General features: G+C 39.5%; 2 protein-coding genes across 2 annotated transcripts in view; one reads left to right on the top strand and one right to left on the bottom strand.

Moving 5' to 3' along the window:
- UBAC2 (UBA domain containing 2) overlaps nucleotides 1-23900 on the bottom strand; it is a 175336-nt gene that overhangs the window by 111915 nt on the left and 39521 nt on the right. The window lies entirely within an intron of this gene.
- GPR18 (G protein-coupled receptor 18) lies at nucleotides 19455-23336 on the top strand. Its single transcript, XM_012644453.1, has 2 exons — nucleotides 19455-19732; nucleotides 22185-23336. The coding sequence occupies exon 2, from the start codon at nucleotides 22222-22224 to the stop codon at nucleotides 23215-23217; it is 996 nt and encodes a 331-aa protein (XP_012499907.1). The 5' UTR covers nucleotides 19455-19732; nucleotides 22185-22221; the 3' UTR covers nucleotides 23218-23336.

The raw sequence follows: 23900 nt of genomic DNA, 5'->3' as shown, positions 1-23900 counted from the left end.
TACTAGATATACTAATATATACTACAAAGCAAAATAGTTAAAAAATATTAGCACATGAACAGATAAATGGACCAATGGAATAGAGAGTGAAGAAGCAGATATACGTATACATAATGTATACACACACACACACACACACACACACACACACACACTGCTATGAACTGAATTTTGTCTCTCCTCTCACCACTAAATTCATACATTGAAACCTTAACCCCCAAATGTGATAGTATTTGGAGGTGGACCTTTGGGAGGTAATTAATTTTAGACGATGAGGTCACGAGGGTGGGCCCCCATAACAGGGTAAGTGTCCTTGTAATAACAGAAAGAGAAATCTGAGCATGTGTTCTCTCTCTCTCTCTCTCTCTCTCTCTCCTGGTCATGTGAGGACACAGGGAGAGGTGGCCATCTGCAAGGGAGGAAGAGGACCCTCACCAGAACTTGACCATGCTGGCATCCTGATCTTAGACTTTCTGCCACCAAAACTGTAAGAAAATACATTTCTGTTGTATAAGCCACCCAGTCTACGGTATTTTGTTACGGTACCCTGAGCTAAGATACCCACATATCTATGACCCGACATTTCTGCTCCTGGGTTTACATGCCAAAGAGGGTTTATCACAGTCCTGTTAGAATCACATAAGAGCGAGTAAGGAACAAGGTGGTCATGAGCTGATCATTGTTGAAGCTTGATGATGTTGAAACATGAGGCTCCTTGTAGCAACCTCTCCACTCCTTATGTGCTGAAAAATTTCAGTAACAAACCCAGATATCAGAAACAAAGACAGAAATCAAAACACAGGCTGCTTCAGTGACCCACAAGGGACTTGACCTAGATGCAAGTCCCTGGAGTTGTGGGCTGAGATTTTTTAGGCCCACTAGAGATAGAAGATGGCCTCAAGCTGCTCAAGGAGGGAGAGCTGGGACTGAATCCAGACCATCAAAGTTCTGAGTCTTTTACAGACAAGGCTAAAAATATTCCATTCCCAGTCTGCTGAAGCAGCAAAGAAACTTAGCTTACATTAATAGGCTTGGGAAAGAACAAGAACAAACAGTCCTAGTACAAAATTAAACTCTAAGGCCTACACCATACCTGACTTTGTGGCCTAGATTTACCTCCGTTTGAATGGTATGAGAGCTCTAAGGTAAGAAAATTACATAAAAGCTAATCCAGGACAAAAAAAATCCCTCAGGACCCAGCAGCAGTAAACACAAAGTCACTTTTAGAGATACTTTCATGAGCTAGGGCAAATGGGGACTCCAACAGTAAACAAAATCCACTGTAAATGAATTCACAATAAAAAATTACACAAGAGACAACAGATTACCCAGAGCAAGAATTTGATAATCTGAGAAGTAAAAGTAAAAAACAATTTGAAAACTATAAATAAATATGTATAAAATGATAATTGTTTTTTAAAAGAATGGGAACCATAACGATAAGCTAGCATATGCCAACATGCCTCCATCTCCCAATTAACCATGCAATGGCTCTCCAACGCCCTCTGAGTAAAGGCCAAAGTTAGCACAATGGCCTGTAAGGTCCATGACCACTCTTATCTGCCTGGCCTCATCTCCTCCTGCCCCCATCACTCTGCATTAGCCACACAGCTGCCTGAGGTCACACCTTCACGGGACTGAGGGCTGGCGGTGGCAGCACCTTCTGCCTGGAACAGTTTCCCCGAGATCAACATATGGTTCACTCTTTGGCTCCTTCAGGTCTCTGTTCAAAGGTTACCTGATCTCAGAAGGCTTTCCTACAACCCTACTCACACCCTGGCAGTCCCTTCCCTAGTTGGTTTTTGTACAACATAAATCATCATCTGACATGCTATATTTTATACTTTTTTGTTTGCTGCCTTTCACCCTCAATTATAATGTAAAGTCGATGAGACAAAGATTTTGTCTGTTTTGATCAGTACAAGATCCTTAGTCCCCAGAACAGTGCCTATCATAAAAGCAGGTAACACAGTAAACATTTGATGAGCAAAAAAGAGAATGAAAAAAGAGATGGGGAAATCAGAAGGGAGCTGATAGCTCCTATAAAATATGAGGTAGAATTCTCATTCATTCATGCATGCATGCATGCATGCTCAAACATTTACTAAGCAGCTACTCTCTACAAGGGACCGTCAAGGTATTCCTTTCCTCACTTTGCAAATTCTCGTCTTTTCCTAAAACATGACTATAACTGACTTTTCAAGGAACAATTTACTGTAAAACATTAGTACATTTTCTAAGTTATTAAAAGTACATAGTGCAGTAAAAATCACCTTTTACAGTTCAGCTTCCTGTTCCTTATTTTTATCCTTCCTTAGAAGTCATGTGCACAAAATCAACCATCAATTTCTATACCGCTATGTTTCTGAATACAAACTCTCTTTCCCTACTTACTCACTTTCTGGGTTTTGAAAATTTTCTACTTACTGTTGATACCAATAGACTAGTGGATAATGATATAGAAAATACAAAAAGTAGATATTAAAATCTACCACTTGGTCTATGCCCAAGAATTAGCTAAAGTACATTATTTGGGAAGACAAAACCTGATGATTTTAACACGGAATTACAATATCTACCTCTGCTAAACTCTAATTATTTTCTTATTAATGTTTACATACATGTGCATTCTGGTAAAACAAAGCTTGTGGCTTATGTAAGACTTCAAAGAGACACAAAATGTCAAACAATATTATTATACCCCCTTGATAAAAATCTCTGCTTGAGGCCGGGCGCGGTGGCTCACGCCTGTAATCCTAGCTCTCTGGGAGGCCGAGGCGGGCGGATTGTTTGAGCTCAGGAGTTCGAAACCAGCCTGAGCAAGAGCGAGACCCCGTCTCTACTACAAATAGAAAGAAATTAATCGGACAACTAAAAATATATAGAAAAAACTAGCTGGGCATGGTGGCGCATGTCTGTAGTCCCAGCTACTCGGGAGGCTGAGGCAGAAGGATCGCTTGAGTCCAGGAGTTTGAGGTTGCTGTGAGCTAGGATGACGCCACGGCACTCTAGCCCGGGCAAAAGAGTGAGACTCTGTCTCAAAAAAAAAAAAAAAAAAAAAGTTTTTATCAAGTTCTACCTAACACTGCCATCTTGTGGTGTGGAATGTCACTGCAGGCAAAGCCTATTAAACTGCTGGTCATGCTCTTCAGAAAGGGAAAAATAACTTTAACATAGCTTATGGAGACCATGTCAAAGTTCTGAAAGAATTATTAGTAATATATGAATAATATATTTTAGATATTTTATAAATGCTTCAAAGATGTCACCCTACCAACTCACTATTCAGCTGTCAATTGGTGTTAGCATTTTCTCCTTCTGTTCTTCTTTAAGTATATATAAAGATTTTCTGGAAGCATATAATTCGAAATTTAAAAATACTCTTTGCTTATAAGAAAGCAAATCAATCATTTAGATTACACAGAAAAAATATCAAACTACTTTGCTTTATAAATAGCTTACTTCACTAATCTAATAACTCTACATTGCAATGAATTATGTCCTGGAAGAAGTTGTGCTCTACTAGTACCAGGCTGCACAGAACTTCTTGGGAAACACTATACTGTTGCTGGACTCCAATTAATTTCTCTAGTTCTCTAAGCCTCCCTGTGACTCTCACAACAAAGTAGAGCACAGAGTCAGAGACGCTCACGGTTTAAAGGGATTTCACAGGTACTCCGTTCGTGTTACCTATCAGTGAGTGGATTTCCTGCAACATCCCTGCCTAGTGCTTTCTCAGCCACCACCTGAGTATCTTCAGTGTCAAATTCAGCACCTCCCAAGGGAGATCACTTCCTCTGGAGACAGTGAGTGTTGCAAAGTTACTCCTTATACCAAGCCCAAAGCTACATCCTTGTAGCCTCTCCCTGTGGTCTTAATTCACCCTAGACCATGCCCCCTGCCCTCATTTTTAACTCCTTTTACTAGCCAGCCCTTTCAATAGCTGAAGACAGTTCTCCTGCCCCAGCTCTCCTCTCCAGGATAAGCACTGTCCTCCACCCATTTCTCCCGTGGCAGGTCTGCATGCCCACCCCATCCTGACGCCAACCAGGACCACCAGAGACACGCTTGTTTCCCTTTAATTCCATAAATGGCATCCGTGAGCACATTAGTGTCAACTGGTAGTCACACCATGAAGCCATTTCACAAGCCAAACAACTCTGCCATTTAGTTCTTCTACAGGTCAAGAGAAAGACCTCCAAGGTACCTGGGAAAAGGTAATCCCTTATCCTACCTGTCCCTTAATCCCCCCATGGCAGCTGAAAATGAAAGCAATAGCGCCAACTTGGAGGGTACATGTTGGGGAAGGCGGAGCTGCCCAACCAGTTTAAGCCCTTAATGACTTTTTAGGACAGAGCCTACCCACCAGGATGGTCACAAAAGAGAAATAGACATCTGTGTTCTTTTGAGCCACTGTGTTCCCAGCTTCTTTGTTACAGGAGCTTAGCCTCCGCTGTTACTAAAATATCCTCCCAGCTTCCGTAATTTGCAAATTTAATGAGCAAACACATGGTATTTTGGTATTAATCACTGACAAAAACATTAATCAGAACAGAGCAGGGAATGAGAATGCTATAAGAAGGTACATGTCGACTGGAAGAAAATGGCAGATTAGAGGTGACCTCCTGGTTCTCTGCTCCCAGAGAGGGAGGGGAAGAACTCGGATGGCTACACACGAGTGGATCGCTCCCCCACTGAGAACAGCATTGTAAAACTGCAAAGAAACAGTGTGGGACACTCAATGCAGGAAAAAAACAAAAAGATGAATGGGAGACACGATCGCAAAGTCTGGAGAGTGTGAGATAAACAACAGAGAACAGAGCGTGGGACGACTGTGCCCACCTGGCCAGCTAGTGCAGGGATATCTAACCCACAGGAGGACGCCCTGCTCCCCCACTGACCTCCACACCCACTCAGACAGGGACACGCCTGAAGTCAGTGCAAAGTCGTGGCACCAGACGGCGGGCTCTGTGGAGAGGGGACAATAGCGGGAAATATTTTGAACTCCCCCGTGCTCTGTGCTAGGACGGCACTGGGCAGGGGAGGGACTGGTCTGAGTGATCACTTCCTGCAACCACGGGAGGGAGTTTGGAGACAGGAAACTCACCTCTGGTGGTCAGCGGGGCCAGAACAAAGGAGATGAACACTGAAAAGGGGGCTCTGCCCCTGGAAACCGCTGACGATTAGGCCAGCTCAGGGCAGGACAGAAAGAGCAAGACCCCCTGCCAGAGGGTCGTGAGACTGCACGACTGTGATGCACAAGGGACACCGGGCATCCTGTTGATTCAGCCCACCGATTGGCATCTGCCGACTTCTAAGTGGTCACCCCCAGTGCTAGCTCTCTGTGGGTGGGTGGCCGCCAGTTTGGGGGTCCACAACCCGGAGGTGATGTGGTGTGCTATGGTTTGGGCAGCACCCCTCCCCCAGCCTGGGGACTTTCGTGCTGGGCCTGGTGGGCTCTGTCCTTCCGCGACCTGTTGATTTGGCTAGCCGGGCCTGTGCCCGTGGGTGAATCGTGAATGCTTCCCCACAATGCTAATTCCCCAGTGGTGGGAGGCCACCATCTGTGGGATCCCCAGACACTGGGGCACTGGGTGGTCTTGGGCAACACCCCTCCCGTAGCCCAGCAACTTTTGTGCCAGGCGTAGAGGGCTCCACCCCTGGAGGTGGGGAGAATCGAGATAAGCCGCTTTCCCTGTGCGACTGGTGTGAATCCGTGGGGCCTTGGCACTGAACAATAATTCAGAGCCCATTGATTCGGCTCGCCAGACCAGCTTAGGTCATCTAACAAGAACGTAACTCTAGGGCTTGTTATCCGTATCCGGGTGGCTGCCAACAGTGGAGTTTGTGGACAGTGAAGGAAAATCCTGGCCAGAGACCCCAGCGAGTGCACGAATTGACCCCTCCCATCAGGAGCAGACTCCCAAGCGTGGTGGAAGAACCCTGAATAACATATTAGCGGCTCCCCCTAGCGGCAGATCAAGCAACCATAGAAGCACATACATCCAGGCTTGCAGGCATCAGCTGCCATCTGTCTTGCCCTTACCCCACTTTAAGGGGGAATAGGGTCCACGTAACCCTTGGGAGTGGCAAGACCTTTCCTAAAGATTGGGCATTCGTATTCCCCATCAGGGGACCAGAGACATCAGATTACCTAGATAACTGGCTCCTCCACGCAATCTACAACCAATGACAGGGTAACCCCACAGCTTAACACAGTGCCCTCCATCTCAGGCTATTATAGGGCAGTGGAGTTATACACACAAGTGCAATCCACCCCCTGGGAGCTTAAGCTGGGGGACCAAACTCACTAATCTCCACTGGCAAGAGGTGAAGACAACAGGTCAGAGGTAGCCCAACTTGCTAAAGGCAATACAAATACCTCTAAAGGCAATACAAAACTAGCGCACCTCTTCCTACCACCATCAAGGAACATCCCTTGGGGACTTGAAGTTAAGGGCACAAATCAGGTCTAACACTCCCAGTTCTTGACCAAGTAGCCTGATGAGAAAGAACCAGTGAAAGAGCACAGGAAACATGAAATATCAGAGAGAAAAGTCACCCCCAAAAGAAATAATTGGATCTTCAACAATGTATATTCATTTAAATTGTTAGAATGACAGAGGAAGAATTGCAAATATGGATTGTAAGAAAACTCAATGGAATTGAAGAGAAAATAGAAACCCAACACAAAGAAGTCATAAGAACAATACAGGAAATGAATGCAAAATTCTCTAAAGAAGCTGAAATAATTACGAAAGAACCAAACAGAAATACTGGAAATGAAAGAGGCATTCAAGGAACTTCAAAACACAGTGGAAAGCCTTAAGAACAGAATGGATCATGTAGAGGAGAGAGTCTCAGAGCTTGAAGATGATGCCTATGTGCTGAACAAACCAGATGAAGAAAAAGAATATAGAAAGACAAGAACAAAACATACAAGAAATGTGCAATTACGTAAAGAAACCAAATATAAGAATTATAGGCATCCCGGAGAGAGAAGAAGAAAATACACAAGGGCTGGAAAATCTATTTCTTGGAATAGTGGAGGAAAATATGCCTGGCCTGGCCAGAAATCTATATATCCAGATACAAGAAGCACACAGAACTCCTGGGAGACTAAACATGAAAAGGCAATCACCACATCACATGATTATTAGACTGACCAAAGTAAACACAAAAGAGGCAATCCTTTGAGCAGTAAGACAAAAACAGCAGATAACCTACAAAGGAAAACCTATCAGACTAACTGCAGACTTCTTAACTGAAACCCTATAAGCCAGAAGGAACTGGGGACCCATCCTCAATCTTCTAAAACAGAATAATGGCCAACCTAGAACTCTTTACCTGGCAAAACTAAGCTTCATCTATGAGGGAGAAATAAAGACTGTCCCAGACAAGCAATCACTGATGGAATTTGTGAAGATCAGACCTGCCCTGCAGGAAGTACTGAGACCTGCATTATACACTGAACAGCATAACAGACCCTCGCCAAAGTAAAATCACTCAAGAATTAAAGTCCAGAACCTGAATTCCACAATGGCTCAAGAGGTAAAACAAAACAATAAGAACTTACCCAACAATATGAATAGAAATCTACCTCAAATATCTATCCTCTCAATAAATGTGAATGGCTTGAACTGTCCTCTGAATAGACACAGACTGGCTGAGTAGATAAAAAAATTATAAGCCAAGTATCTACTGTCTCCAGGAAACGCACCTAACCCTTAAAGATGCTTTCAGATTCAAGGTCAAGGGTTGGAAAACAAACTTCCAGGCAAACGAAAGTGAAAAGAAAGCGGGGGTAGCGATCCTTATTTCAGATGACACAAACTTTAAAACAGCAAAAGTAAAGAAAGACAAAGATGGTCACTATATAATGGTGAAAAGAAAAATCCAACAAGAAGACTTAACAATTCTTAATATTTATGCACCCAACACAGGAGCACCCAGATACATAAAGCAACCCCTGTTTGATCTAAATGGCATGATAAACAGTAATGCCATAATAGCTGGGGATTTCAACAAACCACTGACTGAACTGGACCGATCCTCTAAACAGAAAATAAGCAAAGACACAATGGACTTAAACAGAGCTCTGGAACAAATGGGTCTAACAGACATCTACAGAACCTTCCATCCAAATAAAGCTGAATATACATTCTTCTCATCAGCTCATGGAACTTTCTCCAAAATCAATCACATCCTAGGCTACAAATCAGACCTCAACAAATTTTAAAAAAAACAGAAATCGTACCATGTATCTTCTCAGACCACAGTAGTATAAAATTGGAGATCAATTCCAACAGAAACACTCACCACTTCACAAAGTCATGGAAATTAAACAATCTATTGCTGAACGATTAGTGGGTCAAGGAGGAGATACAGATGGAAATCAAAAGATTCTTCGAACTAAATGATAACAGGGACACAAGTTATCAAAATCTGTGGGATACAGCAAAAGCATTCCTGAGAGGAAAACTAATAGCATTAAAGGCTCACATCCACAAGACAGAAAGTTCACAAATCAACAAACTAATAAATTGTCTCAAGGAACTGGAAAAGGAAGAGCAAATTAATTCTAAACCTAGCAGAAGAAAAGAAATAACTAAGATCAGAGCAGAACTAAATGGAATTGAGAACGAAAAAACTATAAAGATCAATAAAACCAAAAGTTGGTTTTTTGAAAAGATAAACAAACAAAATTGATAGTCTTCTTGCTACATTGACAAGAACTAGAAAGGAAAGGACTTAATAAACTCAATCAGAAATGAAAAAGGAGAGGCCACTACAGACTTCATGGAAATACAAAGCATTATCTTTGAATACTATAAAAATCTATATGCCCAAAAACTACAGAATGTGGAGGAAATGGACAAATTCTTGGAAACACACAACCGCCCTAAGCTCAATCAGGAGGATATAGAATTCCTGAACAGACCAATACCAAGCACAGAAATTGGAGCAGCAATTAAAAATCTTCCAAAAAACAAAAAAGTCCTGGAACAGATGGGTTCACAACTGAATTTTACCAAATCTACAAAGAAGAATTCAAACCTATATTGCAGAAATTATTCCAAAACATTGAGAAGGATGATATCCTGCCTGACTCATTCTACAAAGCCAGTATCACCTTGATACCAAAGCCAGGAAAGGACACAACAAAAAAAGAAAACTAGACCAATATCCTCATGAATATAGATGCAAAAATCCTCAAGCAAATCTTAGCAAATCGAATCCAACAGCACATCAAAAAATAATTCATCACAACCAGGTGGGCTTTATCCCAGAGATGCAAGGCTTGTTCAACATATGCAAATCTATAAATGTAATTCATCACATAAATAAAAGCAAGAACAAAGACCATATGATTCTCTCAATAGACACATAAAAAGCATTTGACAAAATCCAATACACTTTTATGATAAAAACTCTTAACAAAATAGGCACAGACAGACAGTCCTTAAAATTATTAAGGCCATATATGATAAACCCACAGCCAATATCATACTGAATGGAGAAAAATTGAAAGCATTCTTACTTAGAACAGGAACCAGACAAGGATGCCCACTATCTCCACTTCTATTCAATATAAAATGCTGGAAGTCCTTGCCAGAGCAATCAGATAAGAGAGGGGAATTAAGGGTGTCCAAATGGGGGCAGAAGAGGTCAAACTCTCATTCTTTGCTGATGATACGCTATTATATCTAGAAAATCCCACAGATTCAACCAAGAAACTCATGGAATTGATAAATGAATTTAGTAAAGTCTCATGATACAAAATTAATGCACACAAATCGGTGGCATTCATATACGCCAATAACAGTCAAGCCAAAAATCAAATCAAGGACGCAACAACAGCACCAAAGAAAATTCAATATTTAGGAATATACTGAATGAAGGAGGTGAGAGACATATATAGAGAGAACTACGAAACACTGAGAAAAGAAACTGTAGAAGATGTAAACAGATGGAAATCCCTACCAGGCTCATGGATTGGTAGAATCAGTATTGTTAAAATGTCCATACTACCTAAAGTGATCTACAGACTTAATGCAATCCCTATCAAAATACCATCATCATTCTTTACAGATTTAGAAAGAATAATTCTACGCTTTGTCTAGAACCAGAGAAGACCTCGTATAGCCAAAGCGATCTTAAGCAAAAAGAACAAATTGGGGGGCATCAGTCTGCCAGACTTCAAACTTTACTACAAGGCTATACTAACCAAAACAGCATGGTACTGGCACAAGAACAGAGCTATAGACCTTTGGAATGGGATGGAGATTCCAGATATGAAACTATCCTCATATTGTCATCTAATCTTTGACAAAACAAACAAAAATATACATTGGGGAAAAGAATCTCTATTCAGTAGTAAGTGGTGCTGGGAAAACTGGATATCCACATGCAGAAGATTGAAACTGGATCCCCACCTCTCACCTCTCACAAAAATCAACTCACGATGGATAACAGCCTTAAACCTAAGGCATGAAACCTTAAGAATTCTGGAAGAAAATGTTGGGAAGACTCTTTTAGACATTGGCCTAGGCAAAAAATTTATGAAGAAGACCCCCAAAGCAATCACAGCAGCAACAAAAATAAACAAATGAGACCTGATCAAATTAAAAAGCTTCTGTACAGCCAAGGAAACTATCATTAGAGCAAATAGACAACCTACAGAATGGGAGAAAATATTTGCTTCCTACACATCCAATAAAGGGCTGACAGTAAGAATCTATATAGAACTTAAGAAAATGAACAAGAAAAATAATCAAACAACCCCATCAATAAATGGGCAAAGGACATGAATAGAACCTTTTCAAAAGAAGACAGACTAATGGCCAGCAAACATATAAAAAAGTGCTCAACATCTCTAATCATTAGGGAAATGCAAATCAAAACTATAATGAAATATCACTTAACTCCAGTGAGAACAGGCTTTATCAAAAGGTCCCCAAAAAACAAATGCTGGCATGGATATGGAGAGATAGGAACATTCGTACACTGCTGGTGGAACTGAAAATTAGTACAACCTCTGTGGAAAGTAATTTGGAGATACCTCAAAGAGCTAAAAATAGAAATACCATTTGATCCAGGAATACCACTACTAGGCATCTACCCAAAGGAAAGAAAGACATTCTATAATAAAGACATCTGCACTCAAATGTTTATAGCAGCACAATTCACAACTGCAAAGATGTGGAAACAACCCAAGTGCCCATCAATACATGAGTGGATTAATAAAATGTGGTATACGTATACCATGGAGTACTACTCAACTACAAAAAACAATGGTGAACTAGCACCTCTTATATTATCCTGGATAGAGATTGAACCCATCCTTTGAAGTGAGGTACCACAGGATGGAGAAACATGCACCACATGTACTCACCATCAAATTGGTACTAACTTTTCAACACTACAGTACCCACGTGTTAGTAATACTCATTGGGTGCTGGTCAGGTCAGGGGGTGGATGGGGGGATAAACCCACAACAATGGGAGCGGAGCGCACTGTATGAGGGAAGGGCACGCTTGTAGCCCTGGCTTGGGCGAGGCAAATGCATTACATGTAACCAAAATGTTTGTACCCTCATAATATCCTGAATTTTAAAAAATAATAATAAAATAAAAAAATAAATAAAATAAACCTCTTACTGAATCCTAAAAGAAGACAAGTAAAAATACATTATGGTAAAAAAAAAAAAATCAGCTATACGATATGTGTATTATCCCAGGTTGAACAAAGTAAAGTATGTGAAACAAACAAAAAAAAAGGTAAATGTTGTTCTTTTTGTTTTTTCATTTTATTATTATAATATTAACAATAAAGGCAGATAGCTTCAGAGCATAAGAAAGCAGCAATAGCAAGTGGAAGGCTCTGAAATGAGCTAATTCTGGAACAGAGCTTGTTTCTTCCTGCCCTATTTTATACCCTCCTGGATGAAGTAAGGGTGTTGAGGACTGCAGGGTCATGCTGCTCAAATTAAGTCATGGGGAAAGGTCCTTAAAAGACCCACTGATTTTACTCAGGATAACCTGCCCTACCCTTACCACTTCAAAGTCTTTTTAAAAGCTTTTAAATTCATCTTTATCATCAGAATATGATAAATGGGTGGACCTAAAACTATGCCCCCGAAAATTGCATCAAAGGACACAATCAACAGAGTAAAAAGGCACCCTATGGAATAAAAGAAAAATATTTGCAAATCATATATCTGATAAGGGGTTAATATCTAAAATACATAAACAACTCCTACAACTAAACAACAAACAAACAAACAACCCAACTAAAAAATGGGCTAAGGACTAGAATAGACATTTCTCCAAACAAGACATACAAATGGCCAAAAAACACGTTAAGAGATGCTCAGCATCACGAATCATCAGAGAAATGGAAATCAAAACCATAATGGGAAGGAAGTGAGAGGGACAGAGGGAGGGGAAAGGGAAAGAAAGAAAATAACAAGTGTGGGCCCGGATAGGAAAAATTGGAACACTTGTGTGTTGCTGGTGGGAAGGTAAAATGGTATAGTCATTAGGAAAATAGTATGGCAGGTCCTCAAAAAATTAAAAATAGAAATACTACATGATCCTGAAATTCCATTTCTGGAGATACACCCAAAAGAATTGAAAGCAGGGTCTCAAAGAGATCTCTGTACACTCATGGTCAAAACAGCAGCATTCACGACACCCAAAAGGTGGAAACAATCCAAGTGATCATTGACAGATGAATAGATAAACAAAGTGTTGTGTATAGCCACACAATAGAAAATTATTCAGCCTTAAAGAGGAAGGAAATTCTGACACACACTACAACATGGATGAACCTTGCAGACATTATGCTAAGTGAAATAAGACAGTCACAAAAAAACAAATACCGTATGATTCCACTTATGTGAGGTACCTAGAGTAGTCAAATCTACAGTGATGGTAAATAGACTGGGGGCCGTCAGGGATAAGGGAAGGGGCAATGGACAGTTATTGTTTAATGGGGTCAGAGTTTCAATTTGGGAAGATGAAGAAGTTCTAGAGATTGGCTACACAACCATGTGAATGGACTTGACACTACTCAACTATACACTTAAAAATAATTAAGACGATAAATTTTACATTTCTATATATATGTATATATATATATACACGCCAAATTTGTTCCAAGATCAACTTTATGTTCAATATCTTAATATCAGACACAAATAACATTAACAATGGAATCTTCTCAAGACTCTAGCCAAGGAATACATAGAAAAGACAGGATGCTTCCAACAAAGGCAGAAACAGTACACATGCCAAACAGTTCTAGAGGAATGAGGACATGTCTATTATATAATACTAATACATAAATATTAATAAATTAACATTAAAATATTTTATAACCTTCCACCAATCAACAGTTTATTAAAAAATTTATTTTGATTTCAACAAGACTTCAAATGAGGTAAAGGTGAAGAGCTCGAAGACCCACTGATCATCTGTAGGTGGCAGTAACAGCACAGTATTTCTGTCAAAGCAGCCTTGAAATAGCAATCAGTATGGAAAACTGGAGAACACGCATACGAAATGTACAACTATTTCACACTCAATTAACTATGTAAGTACTCCTACAGTAAATACATTGCAATTAATGCCTCTGATACAACCCTTTCCCCTTAAGGCCTCTACACAGTCAATCCCAATCTACCTATTTCTTTTTTGTCTCCTTCTTTTATTTGATATGTCTTTGTGATCACATGTACCTAGAAACATTAGCCATTCATTTTTTGATACATGGCACAATTCCTTACAGAAAAACACAAACGCTAGTCAACAATAAGCCTATTGAGGGTCTCCCATGTGAAGCACTATATAGTGTGCACTGAAATGTCCGAAGACGCATATGCCAGGTCCTTGTTCACAAGACAAAATGAAGAGATGATGATGACAAGGGATGACAGTAGCCACAAAAGACAGATGTGTCACAGATGCCTCGAACTCCAGCTCTAAAACCTATGATTACTGACCCCAAGTTAATGTCAGAAGTACAAACCCTACCCCAGAGGAAGGACGAAGTAACCCACGAGTCTGTGCCCTCCAAAGAAGCACACCAGTAGCTGCCTGGTGGGTGTCTCAGGGTGCTCCTATCCACCTACTTCTTTCCCTTTTTGTTAAGATTCTCTTGAGACTGGGTGCCTTGCTAGGGAAAGAGGCTGTATGAGCCGAAAGTCATGAACTTCTCATAAAGCAGAGCCATACTAAAAGTATTAGCAATAAGAAGATAACACTCCTGCAAAAATTCAACTGAATTGGGTGCTAGATTTATTTTATAAGCATAACAGGGAGCGTTCTGGTAAATAGCTCTTCTAAGTAACCCAGATCAATGCAGTTTTATGATCAAGGAAAAAAAAACCATGCACAACATTTTTGTCTTCCTCTGCAGGCTCATTATAACGTCTCCAAGAGGTTGACTTAAAAATAAATTTAAAATAAGGTAAAAACATGCACACTAAGAAAAATAAAAGATGAACAATGAAAGGAAGGCAAAGGCTAGGAACTAATGTGACCCCCATCAAGGCACCGGGTGCTTAGAGTAGGTCCCAACCCGCAGCAGACACATTCTTGGCTTTCTACTCTGGGATGAGGTTTTATGAAATGAATCCTAGACACATTCAGGTTTCCATGCAGAGACCCCCAGCTTCTAACCCGCCGGCTTTCAACTGTAGCCCTGCAGAAATTCAGGAGACCAAAGGTAAAACACTCACTGCAATGGGAAGAGTTGGGGAAAAGCATCCCTTCAAATTATACAAGGCTGGAAGTGGAGAGCCCGCAGAGAAGGAGGCCTCGCCCAACTTCCCCTTTTCTCCATCAGAGAAATTTGCTAAATGTGTTTAAGACACAGGCTGGGCTCTTACACAGTCCTCCAGGCCCAGTCTCACGACAGGGAAAGTTTTAAAAAAGGGGACATTTCAGATAAGAGAGACCAAGAGAACTAGTATTTGAAGTCTATAGCAAGTACTTTACACAAGCTATGAGGCAATTCACACATAAGAACCGAGACTCAAGATGGTAAAAAAAAAAAAAAAAAAAAAAAAAATTGTCCATAGAAACAGTTTACAAGACGTAGAGATGCACTGAAACCCAGTTCTTGCCAACTTTAGAACCCCAGCTTTCTTTGAAAAGCTTTTTTGAATATGGGCTGGGCACAGTGGCACACACCTGTAGTCCCAGCTATGTGGAGGCTGAGATGGAGGATCACGTAAGCTCAAGAGTTCGAGGCCTGCTTGGGCAATACAGCGAGACTTGGACTCTTTAAAAAAGAGAGAAATAAACACGCACACAGAAAAGTGCAGCATGCTGGAAAATCCACTTGCTTCTTTTCCGTTTTCCAGCCTCCTCTCTCCCCCAGAGGCTGATGGGGACAGATTCCGTTAGCACAGGGCCCCTGCTAATGGGAGCCTCAGAGGAGCCTGAGATGGGGTATTTATTCCCCTGGTTCCTTCCTGCAAGGGAACCTCAGGTTTACTGTCTCTCAACAGAAAATCCCTACTCTGCTCAAGGCAGCCGACTCCACAGGGGTCTCTCCTTCCAGGTTCTAGTAACCTCTCCCTCCCTTCACCTCCCTCTCTGGCCTAAGGATGGTGAGAGGAACAAAGCAATAGTGCCAGGGTCCTGCCGTACAGATCGGGGGGCTTCCTCATTATTACGTGCTCCCACACCCCGCCAAAAGTTTTTACCACCTAAGCAGGAACTCTGAACATTTTATTTTCATTTGGTCTGCTTGAGATGTCATCACACTACTCAGAATGGCACCCAACTGAAAACTTATGAATTGTTTATTTCTGGAATTTTCCATTTAATATTTTTGGACCATGGTTGACTGAGGATAACTGAAACCTGGGAAAGCAAAACCACAGATAAGGGGCAACTACTGTATACTCATCTCCACATGCACCTCCTTTAACTGTGAGATCAGAATTGGCAGTAGGAGGTCAGGTACATCACAATAACCATGGAGTTCTACTCAGTCAGCTGCCTTGGCGACTTTGATCTCCTGGTTCAGTTAGTGAAATGTCACACTTCAAACTCTTGGCCTGGGCCCTACAGGACTTCAGTGGCTCCAGGACTGATTTCACTGCCATGTAGGACCCTTCTCCTACGAAGATCCTCTTGGTGACAAAATCTTTAATATCTTTAGGGAACTCTACTTTCATTTTTGCTGATTTAGATCTATTTTAACTAGAATTATCTATCACTTATATATGGTTATATTCGGGTTCAACTTGTTTGCTGGGAGGTAAGTGTCTGAATGTCTATAAATCTATAAAACTTTAAAACTGTGCAAAAATTGCTAAATAACAGGAATTTGGGAATGCTAAATTTATAATACAATTTAGGAAACCAAATGAAAAGGAGGTTTATACTAACTTGGCTGTAAGATTATAGCTGTAGATTGTTGAAACTTTTTAAAAAAACACATTGAGCCAAATAGCTTCTCAATCTTTTTTATTCAGAAATTCCTACTATTCAACATATCCCCCCACATCCACCCCCAATGAAGAACAGTCAGTTCAGATACAAGTTTGAGAAACAGAGGAGGAGGGGACAAAGGTTGCACAGTATCAAAGATGGAGAATGTCAGAGCCAAATGATAAGATTCTCTCCCTAGTTCAGAGTACTGTTTACCTCACAGCCTCTGCCTGGGGACTGGCTTTTACCAACCTCGCAGAGCTGGTGTGCTGACTGCCCCCGTGCTGGGACACATGAACAGAAACAACAGTGGTGCCTGCTCACTGGGAGGCAGGAAGGATAAGCCACCCTCATCCTAGCTATGGTGAAGGAACCGTGTTAAGAACAAGAAATATTTCATCTGTGGCACAGACAAATCTATGATACAGAAGCATGTTTTATAATGGGGATTTGCTGTATGAATGTATTACCTACATCATTTCTAATAATTTAAAAATTGGCTTGCCTGAATTATACCATACTCACCCAAAAACTAAGTTCTAGTGCTAAAATCAAAATTCACTTAGGGCTTTTAAACATCTAAACCAAAACCCAAAACTGGGGCTAAAACAGATTATTTCATAAAACAAAAGGAACCCTGCAGTCTCTGGGAATATGTGAAATCCCTCTTTTGCAAGGAGAAAAATTTCTCTTTCACTGATAGTCCAAAGTAAGTGAGGAAATTAAAGCTGCATGAACGGCCTCTAAATAAGTTCCTCTGTTTGAACTGAACATTGATTAGGTTCAAGTATTTAAAAAGCAAACTAGACACTATAAAAGTTGAATCCTTGACCCACTGTTTGCTTGCTGTCAAATGGTTTGGGGCAATTCTTTCCACTATAATTCTCTTTCAATATAGCCATCACTGGGAAGAGCCAGGAACACAGAGAATGGTGTCAAATGCTGCAGGGTCATGGGGAAGGCCACTATCCTCAGGCCCTTGCCTAAGACTCCACATCTCACAGCTGGTCAAAGTGTCCCTGCTGCCGACTCTGGGCTCAGTCATGTGTCCACGCCTCCCCCAAACCCTCCATTTCTTCACCTCCTTGTTCAGTCATACATGCAACCAATATTAGATGCCTCTTACATACATACACATACAACACACATCAACTTTCAAGGAACACAATTTAGTGGAGAATAACAGGCAAGTTAATATGCAATAAAAAATGCAGACATGTGCCACCATGGGGGTAAGTACCCAGTGCTAAGGGACCTTACAGGGCTGAGCAGCCCAACTTTGGAGGGCAGAGAAAACGTCCTGGAAAAGGCAACGTCAAGGACAAATAGCAGCTGGCAAAGGAATGTTACAGTGGGTGGAACAGCATGAGAAAGGCGGGAAGAGCTAAGGTCCCAGAGGGCTGAAATGGAGAGCAAGATGGGCAAAGAGGGAGAACCGATCCCAACATGAAGCCGGGTCTATGGGGTCCTAATCTTCCCTGATGCCTCTGACAGACTGGCAATTCAGAAATAAGAATGCCCTTGTGTACAGTAAAGGACTCAAATCCTAATGAGAGAACTCTTCTAGATACATGCCATCACTGTATCTGTTGACTTGAACAGCACAAGGGAAGCTAGTCAATATCTAACTTTAGAAAACTTGTCACAAGCTGTGTGAAATACGGTAAAGGACAGATCGGGTCTGCAGACAAGAGGTTTCTATCAGACTGAAATATCAAACTCCTGTGTGGTGTATGAAATATAGCTCCACATATAAAAAATTGATTGATGTAATTCAGCAATGAAGAAGTTATGCCTAGTGAATAAATCAATGCAATGACCTCGTAAGAAGTTATTATAGTAAGTAGCTAGGGGACAAAGAGAAGGACATTGCCCACCTGAAGAACCTGGACCTGGCTGTCACCTGAGTTCTTAGGCAAGTCACTCTCTGGCCTTCAATTTCCTCATCCCCACAAGAAATAATTGCTATGGTTGTTTCCAATGCTTCTAAAACCCATCATTCTGGCAGATTATCACAATCAAAAGTATTTTATCACCAAAGGCAAGGATCTAAATAACTTTTGTAAGTCACAGACTTGCTATAGTTTTGTCTGAGGAAAAAAAAGGTATGGGTCTTCAAACTGTCTTAAATTGAAAAAACAAATACAGTAAAGTTCATATACCTTTAAAAAATTGACAAACCATGCATAACCAAATATAAAGATAATTAAAATTTGAGGACAAGCAAATGAGATGGTGATTTTTTTTTTAAGAAAAGAAAGTAAAAAAAATATAACTAGGCAGGCAATGATTCAGGTTTGCTCACTTCCCTTTCTGTTGGTTTCATTTCCCTTTTTAGGTTAAAACACTCCTAATATGTAAATTAGTTCACTAAAGACTTCAAGAGTCCTTTCTGCTAAGATGTGCAGGAATCTTTATGCAAAAGACATTAATTCTAGACTTTCATGTAATAGAAAAGAGGTCTTACAAAAAAAAAAAAAAACACCAGCAAACTAAAGTGGGTAAATGTGTACAGCAAAGCAGAAGCAAATAATCAAGGATCCTAATTTTAAACATTTAAAAATATTTAAATGGTACAAAATGGATATTCTATGATTTTAGGAACTTGATCATAAAGAGTTATATTCTGTTTAGGAGTACCTACGAAGTGCCAGGTACTATGTTAAGCACTTGGGATTATTCTGGTTTAGGGTCCTCACAATCCTATCAGATGGTATTATCTCTATTCGACTGTATAGAAACTAAGTAGGAACAAAATCAGAGTGGTTAACTAGACAAAGTTACAGCTTAGAAAGGAAAGAAGCTAGACTTTAAACCTCATTCTATTCTATATCAAATCTCCTTCTATTTCCAGATATGCATACTTTAAGCATCAAAGTAAAAAAAAAAATACTGCCCTTTTTATATGATTCTCTTAAATATATGCCATCATCTCAAGGGGAGCTTATGCTAAGCATGACTTCATAAACAAATCATTTGTGAAAGAGAAAAACCACATCCAGGGTAAAGTCATAAGGTGAAAAAAATCTATTTCAGAGAGAACTTCCTGAAAGCGCAAAGCAGTGACTGCAGCCGACCAAGTACCAACTCCCATACCAAGCGTTCCATTTGAAACAACTTTTAAAACAACAAAAGAGCTGAAAACAAAAGAAATATAGCATCTCTTAAACATACCGTTTCCAGGAAGAGATATTTTAACAGAAGCAACTCAAAGATATCTTTTTTACAGAACTGGGTGTACTGAAAAATGTTCATCTCCAATACAGCCTTTTGATGGACAGGAGGTAAGCAGCATTTACCTAACTTCATCGTAGATTGTTATCAGAAGTAATGCTTTACACTTACTAAATTTCAAAATTGTTTTAATAATACATTACTGAAACTATGTTGGTGAAGGACTTTGCAATAGGTTATGTAGTCACCTTTCCACATTATTAATATGGTTTTGCATTTATTTTCAATAAACAGTAAATGTAATTTTTTTTAATTTAAGGAAAACAGTGATATGAGAAATCACAGGTATATTCAGGAGTCTTCATCATATGGTTTCAATTATATTGTTTCATGAAACATACTTAATGGTTTTTAAGAAAAGAAAAGCTACAGATAATTATGGACCTCGCTAAAGCATTTAAAAAGCTGACTTGAAAGGCAATCACTTTTCAGTATTTATCCAGAAATTTCTCTGTGTTTGCAGAGCACAACCTATACTGTAATGCCTCTAAAACACAAGCATCACTGTACTGTATTTTTTTCAAACTTAAGCAAATGAATACAAGTGTTGGTGACAAATAAGCTACATAAAAAGAGAGGAGCACAGCGAAGGAAGTATAGAACTTACGTGACAAAGTTAGAGGATGAGGATGGGAGAAGGGAGCCTGAGGTAGTATTAAAAGAGAAAAAACCCACAAAATTTTATTTACACTATAATTGCTACTATTTAAAAATTCATTCAGGGTTAAAAATAAGATTTAAGCCTCCAAAATTATTCTCCTTCATATGAAACTAGAGACGTAATTTTTCTATGCAGTACTTCCTCATTTGATAGAAATTAATATTCTACTCACACCAATATTTAGAAAATTTAACATAGGTTTTTAAATATATAGAATTCTACTCCAAAATCATATTTAACCTAAATATTTGAAAAGCCAGTTTAGGAAGGAAGAAAAACAAAAATTCTGTCTTGTGCTTGTCCACAGCAATTGCTCAAATTAATTCTTACTCATCAATAATGCCACTGACCAGACTGTACTTCTCGCCCACAGTTCTCACTAAGGAGAGATTCTGGGCTGCATGTGAGACAGCCCACTCTGGGAAGTGACATTTTTGAAGGAAACTTTTCATCTACCTTCATATCTCAAGGGATGCCACAAGGTTCCATCTTGTTGCAGCGAGGCTAATTTTAAAGTTTCTGTCACTGGTGCTGCATCATGGGTGAGGGAAGTTTCACACTGAGGTCAATGATATTTACAGTCACAACTAATCTCCTTTCCATTTGGAATGGATAGATTTTGCTGGTCATGGGAATTTGTTAGTTTATACATACATACATATCGAGTTACTGAATGACTTATTAATTAATATCTACTTGTTTTAGATATTCCTTTTTTAAATTTAATTTTAAAATTTAAATAATATTTAAGCTTGTGTATCTAGGTAGAGTGAGGATATGAAAGTTACTATACTGGCAATGCTTATTTTTGAAGTGTTGCTTTCTGTGTAGCATTGCAGCAGAGCAGCTGGAATCAACTTCTAGGACACTGGTAAACAAGACCTGGAAGATGCAGGGTCAGGGGCTCCCAGCTGTACCTTAGAAAAATAGCTCATCTACGTTCTAAGAGTCAAGTTCTTGATCTGCAGACCATGGCACAAAACACTGCTGTTTGTAGACCGATGACAATTTAAAGAGAACATAAGATAATACTATGAAGAAGTGTCTGCCACTTTAAAAAAAGTAGGTTTAATGGCCAAACACGCAAGTCTTTATTGGCAAACTAGAGAAGAGCTACTGCAGGTCATCTCAGCAAAGGTTCCTCCCTTTATTTATCCATCAATTCAGTAAACACTTATTGATTGATTACTACTACATGCTCACTACGCAGTGGTGGGGATACAGCTGTAAAAAAGAAAAAGTTCCTACTCTCTCTCAAATGACAATTACTGTGAATGTTCAGTAATTAACCAGTTGTATGGTTCCTTTATTAGTTTTCCATATCTATTTCTATTTATATATTTTATATATTAAAATTATATTTAGTGAGTAAAAATACATTATTTGGACATTACTAATCTGGGTTGCAAAATATTTAAACAGAATGAAGATAATAAAAAGTAGCAAACAATTTTACAATATTAACAATTCAGAATGGCCTTTCCCCAATTAGTCCAAATCAAAGAAAGAATGTTTATTACAGAAACAACTGCTATCCAATTTCACACTACAGGGAAAAATTATAAAGAAACAGTTATTATTTGGGGAAGAAGGGAGGTGAGCAGGGAGAGAGAAAATGAATGAACTTGCCAGTACATTATGACACCCAGGACCATTTTAATAGATTAGTACAAATTAGTAATCATCCCTAAGGAATGTATTCCTTAATAAATACTAAGATACATATATGGAGTCTACAACATAAAATGCTCTCTGATAGCCATGTCGAGTGTAAGAATGTTAGCACTTATTTTTCAACCAAGAGTTTTATTCCTTTTATTTTTTCTTAACTATTTTTACAGTTTCTAAGTATCATGCTGCCTCCTGACAAGCTATAAGATGACCACCCTAAACAGTCAAGATCAACCTGTGCCTGCTAACAATTCACATCCAGAAGAATATAAAATTGCGGCCCTTGTCTTTTATAGCTGTATCTTTGTAATTGGATTATTTGTTAATGTCACTGCGTTATGGGTTTTCAGTTGTACCACCAAGAAGAGAACCACTGTAACCATCTATATGATGAATGTGGCATTACTGGACTTAATATTTATAATGAGTTTGCCGTTTCGAATGTTTTATTATGCAAAAGGTGAATGGCCATTTGGAGAATACTTCTGCCAGATTCTTGGAGCTCTCACAGTATTTTACCCAAGTATTGCTCTATGGCTTCTTGCTTTTATTAGTGCTGACAGATACATGGCCATCGTACAGCCAAAGTATGCCAAAGAACTTAAAAAGACATGCAAAGCCGTGCTGGCATGTGTGGGAGTCTGGATAATGACCTTGACAACCACCATCCCTCTGCTACTACTCTATGAAGACCCAGATAAAGCCTCCTCCCCCGCCACCTGCCTAAAGATTTCTGACATCATCCACCTGAAAGCTGTTAACACGCTGAACTTCACTCGACTGATATTTTTTTTCTTGGTTCCTTTGTTCATTATGATCGGATGCTACTTGGTCATTATTCACAGTCTCCTTCATGGTAGGACATCTAAACTGAAACCAAAAGTCAAGGAGAAGTCTGTAAGGATCATCATCACACTCCTGGTGCAGGTGCTCATCTGCTTTATGCCTTTCCACATCTGTTTTGTTTTCCTGATGCTGGCCGGGGAAGAGAATAGTTATAACCCCTGGGGAGCCTTTACCACCTTCCTCATGAACCTCAGCACATGTCTGGATGTGATTCTCTACTACATTGTTTCAAAACAATTTCAGGCTCGAGTCATTAGTGTCATGCTATACCGCAATTACCTTCGGAGTGTGCGCAGAAAGAGTTTTCGATCTGCTAGTTTACGGTCACTAAGCAACATAAATAGTGAAATGTTATGAATAATAGAAAGTTTTTTTTTTCCTTCGGATCTCTTTAAAATTCACTTTACTAACTACTCTAGGGAGAGTGGATATTCTGTATGATATTATCAAGTACCTTTTCTCCTGGAAAAAAAAATAAACTTTACAAACTCTTTTGTGGGATCTTATTATGGTAACATAATATTCTGAGTATTCTAATAAATTCATTATTTTTATTTTTAAAACTGGTATAAAACATGTTTGTGAATTATTTGGAGAAAAACACCCAATTTATGTTTCATAGTGTTTCATAGATAACTGACTTAACTTTTTGGATTTAATTCTATGTGTAAGTGATTCACATACGTTAATCAAGTCAATTGGAGGGAAATGTCCAGTTACTGTACAAAATACTTTGATTAAATTATTTTCTATCTAGACACTCCCTTAGGTTTAATTTACACTTAGAATGTGAGTTCTAAATCCAGTGTTTTATGTTCTAAATATGAAACTTCCAGGATTCCTGCATAAGAAACTATGTTTAATTCATTACTGTTATTTGCTGCAAAGCAAAATAAATAGAAGCAAGAATCCAAGGGGCCTGCAGAGGCCATCCCCACCAGAACTCCCCTCCCCAAATTCATTCTTTTGAAAACAGACTACAGTCATTCAACAAACACTGAGAGCGTATTATGCAGCAATCTCTACTTAAGACTAATGAT

Source organism: Propithecus coquereli, unplaced genomic scaffold (assembly GCF_000956105.1).
Source record: "Propithecus coquereli isolate 6110/MARCELLA unplaced genomic scaffold, Pcoq_1.0 Scaffold212, whole genome shotgun sequence".
Classification (NCBI taxonomy): Eukaryota; Metazoa; Chordata; class Mammalia; order Primates; family Indriidae; genus Propithecus; species Propithecus coquereli.
The sequence above is the reverse complement of the archived record's forward strand: the minus strand, read 5'-3'. Positions and strand labels throughout refer to the sequence as shown.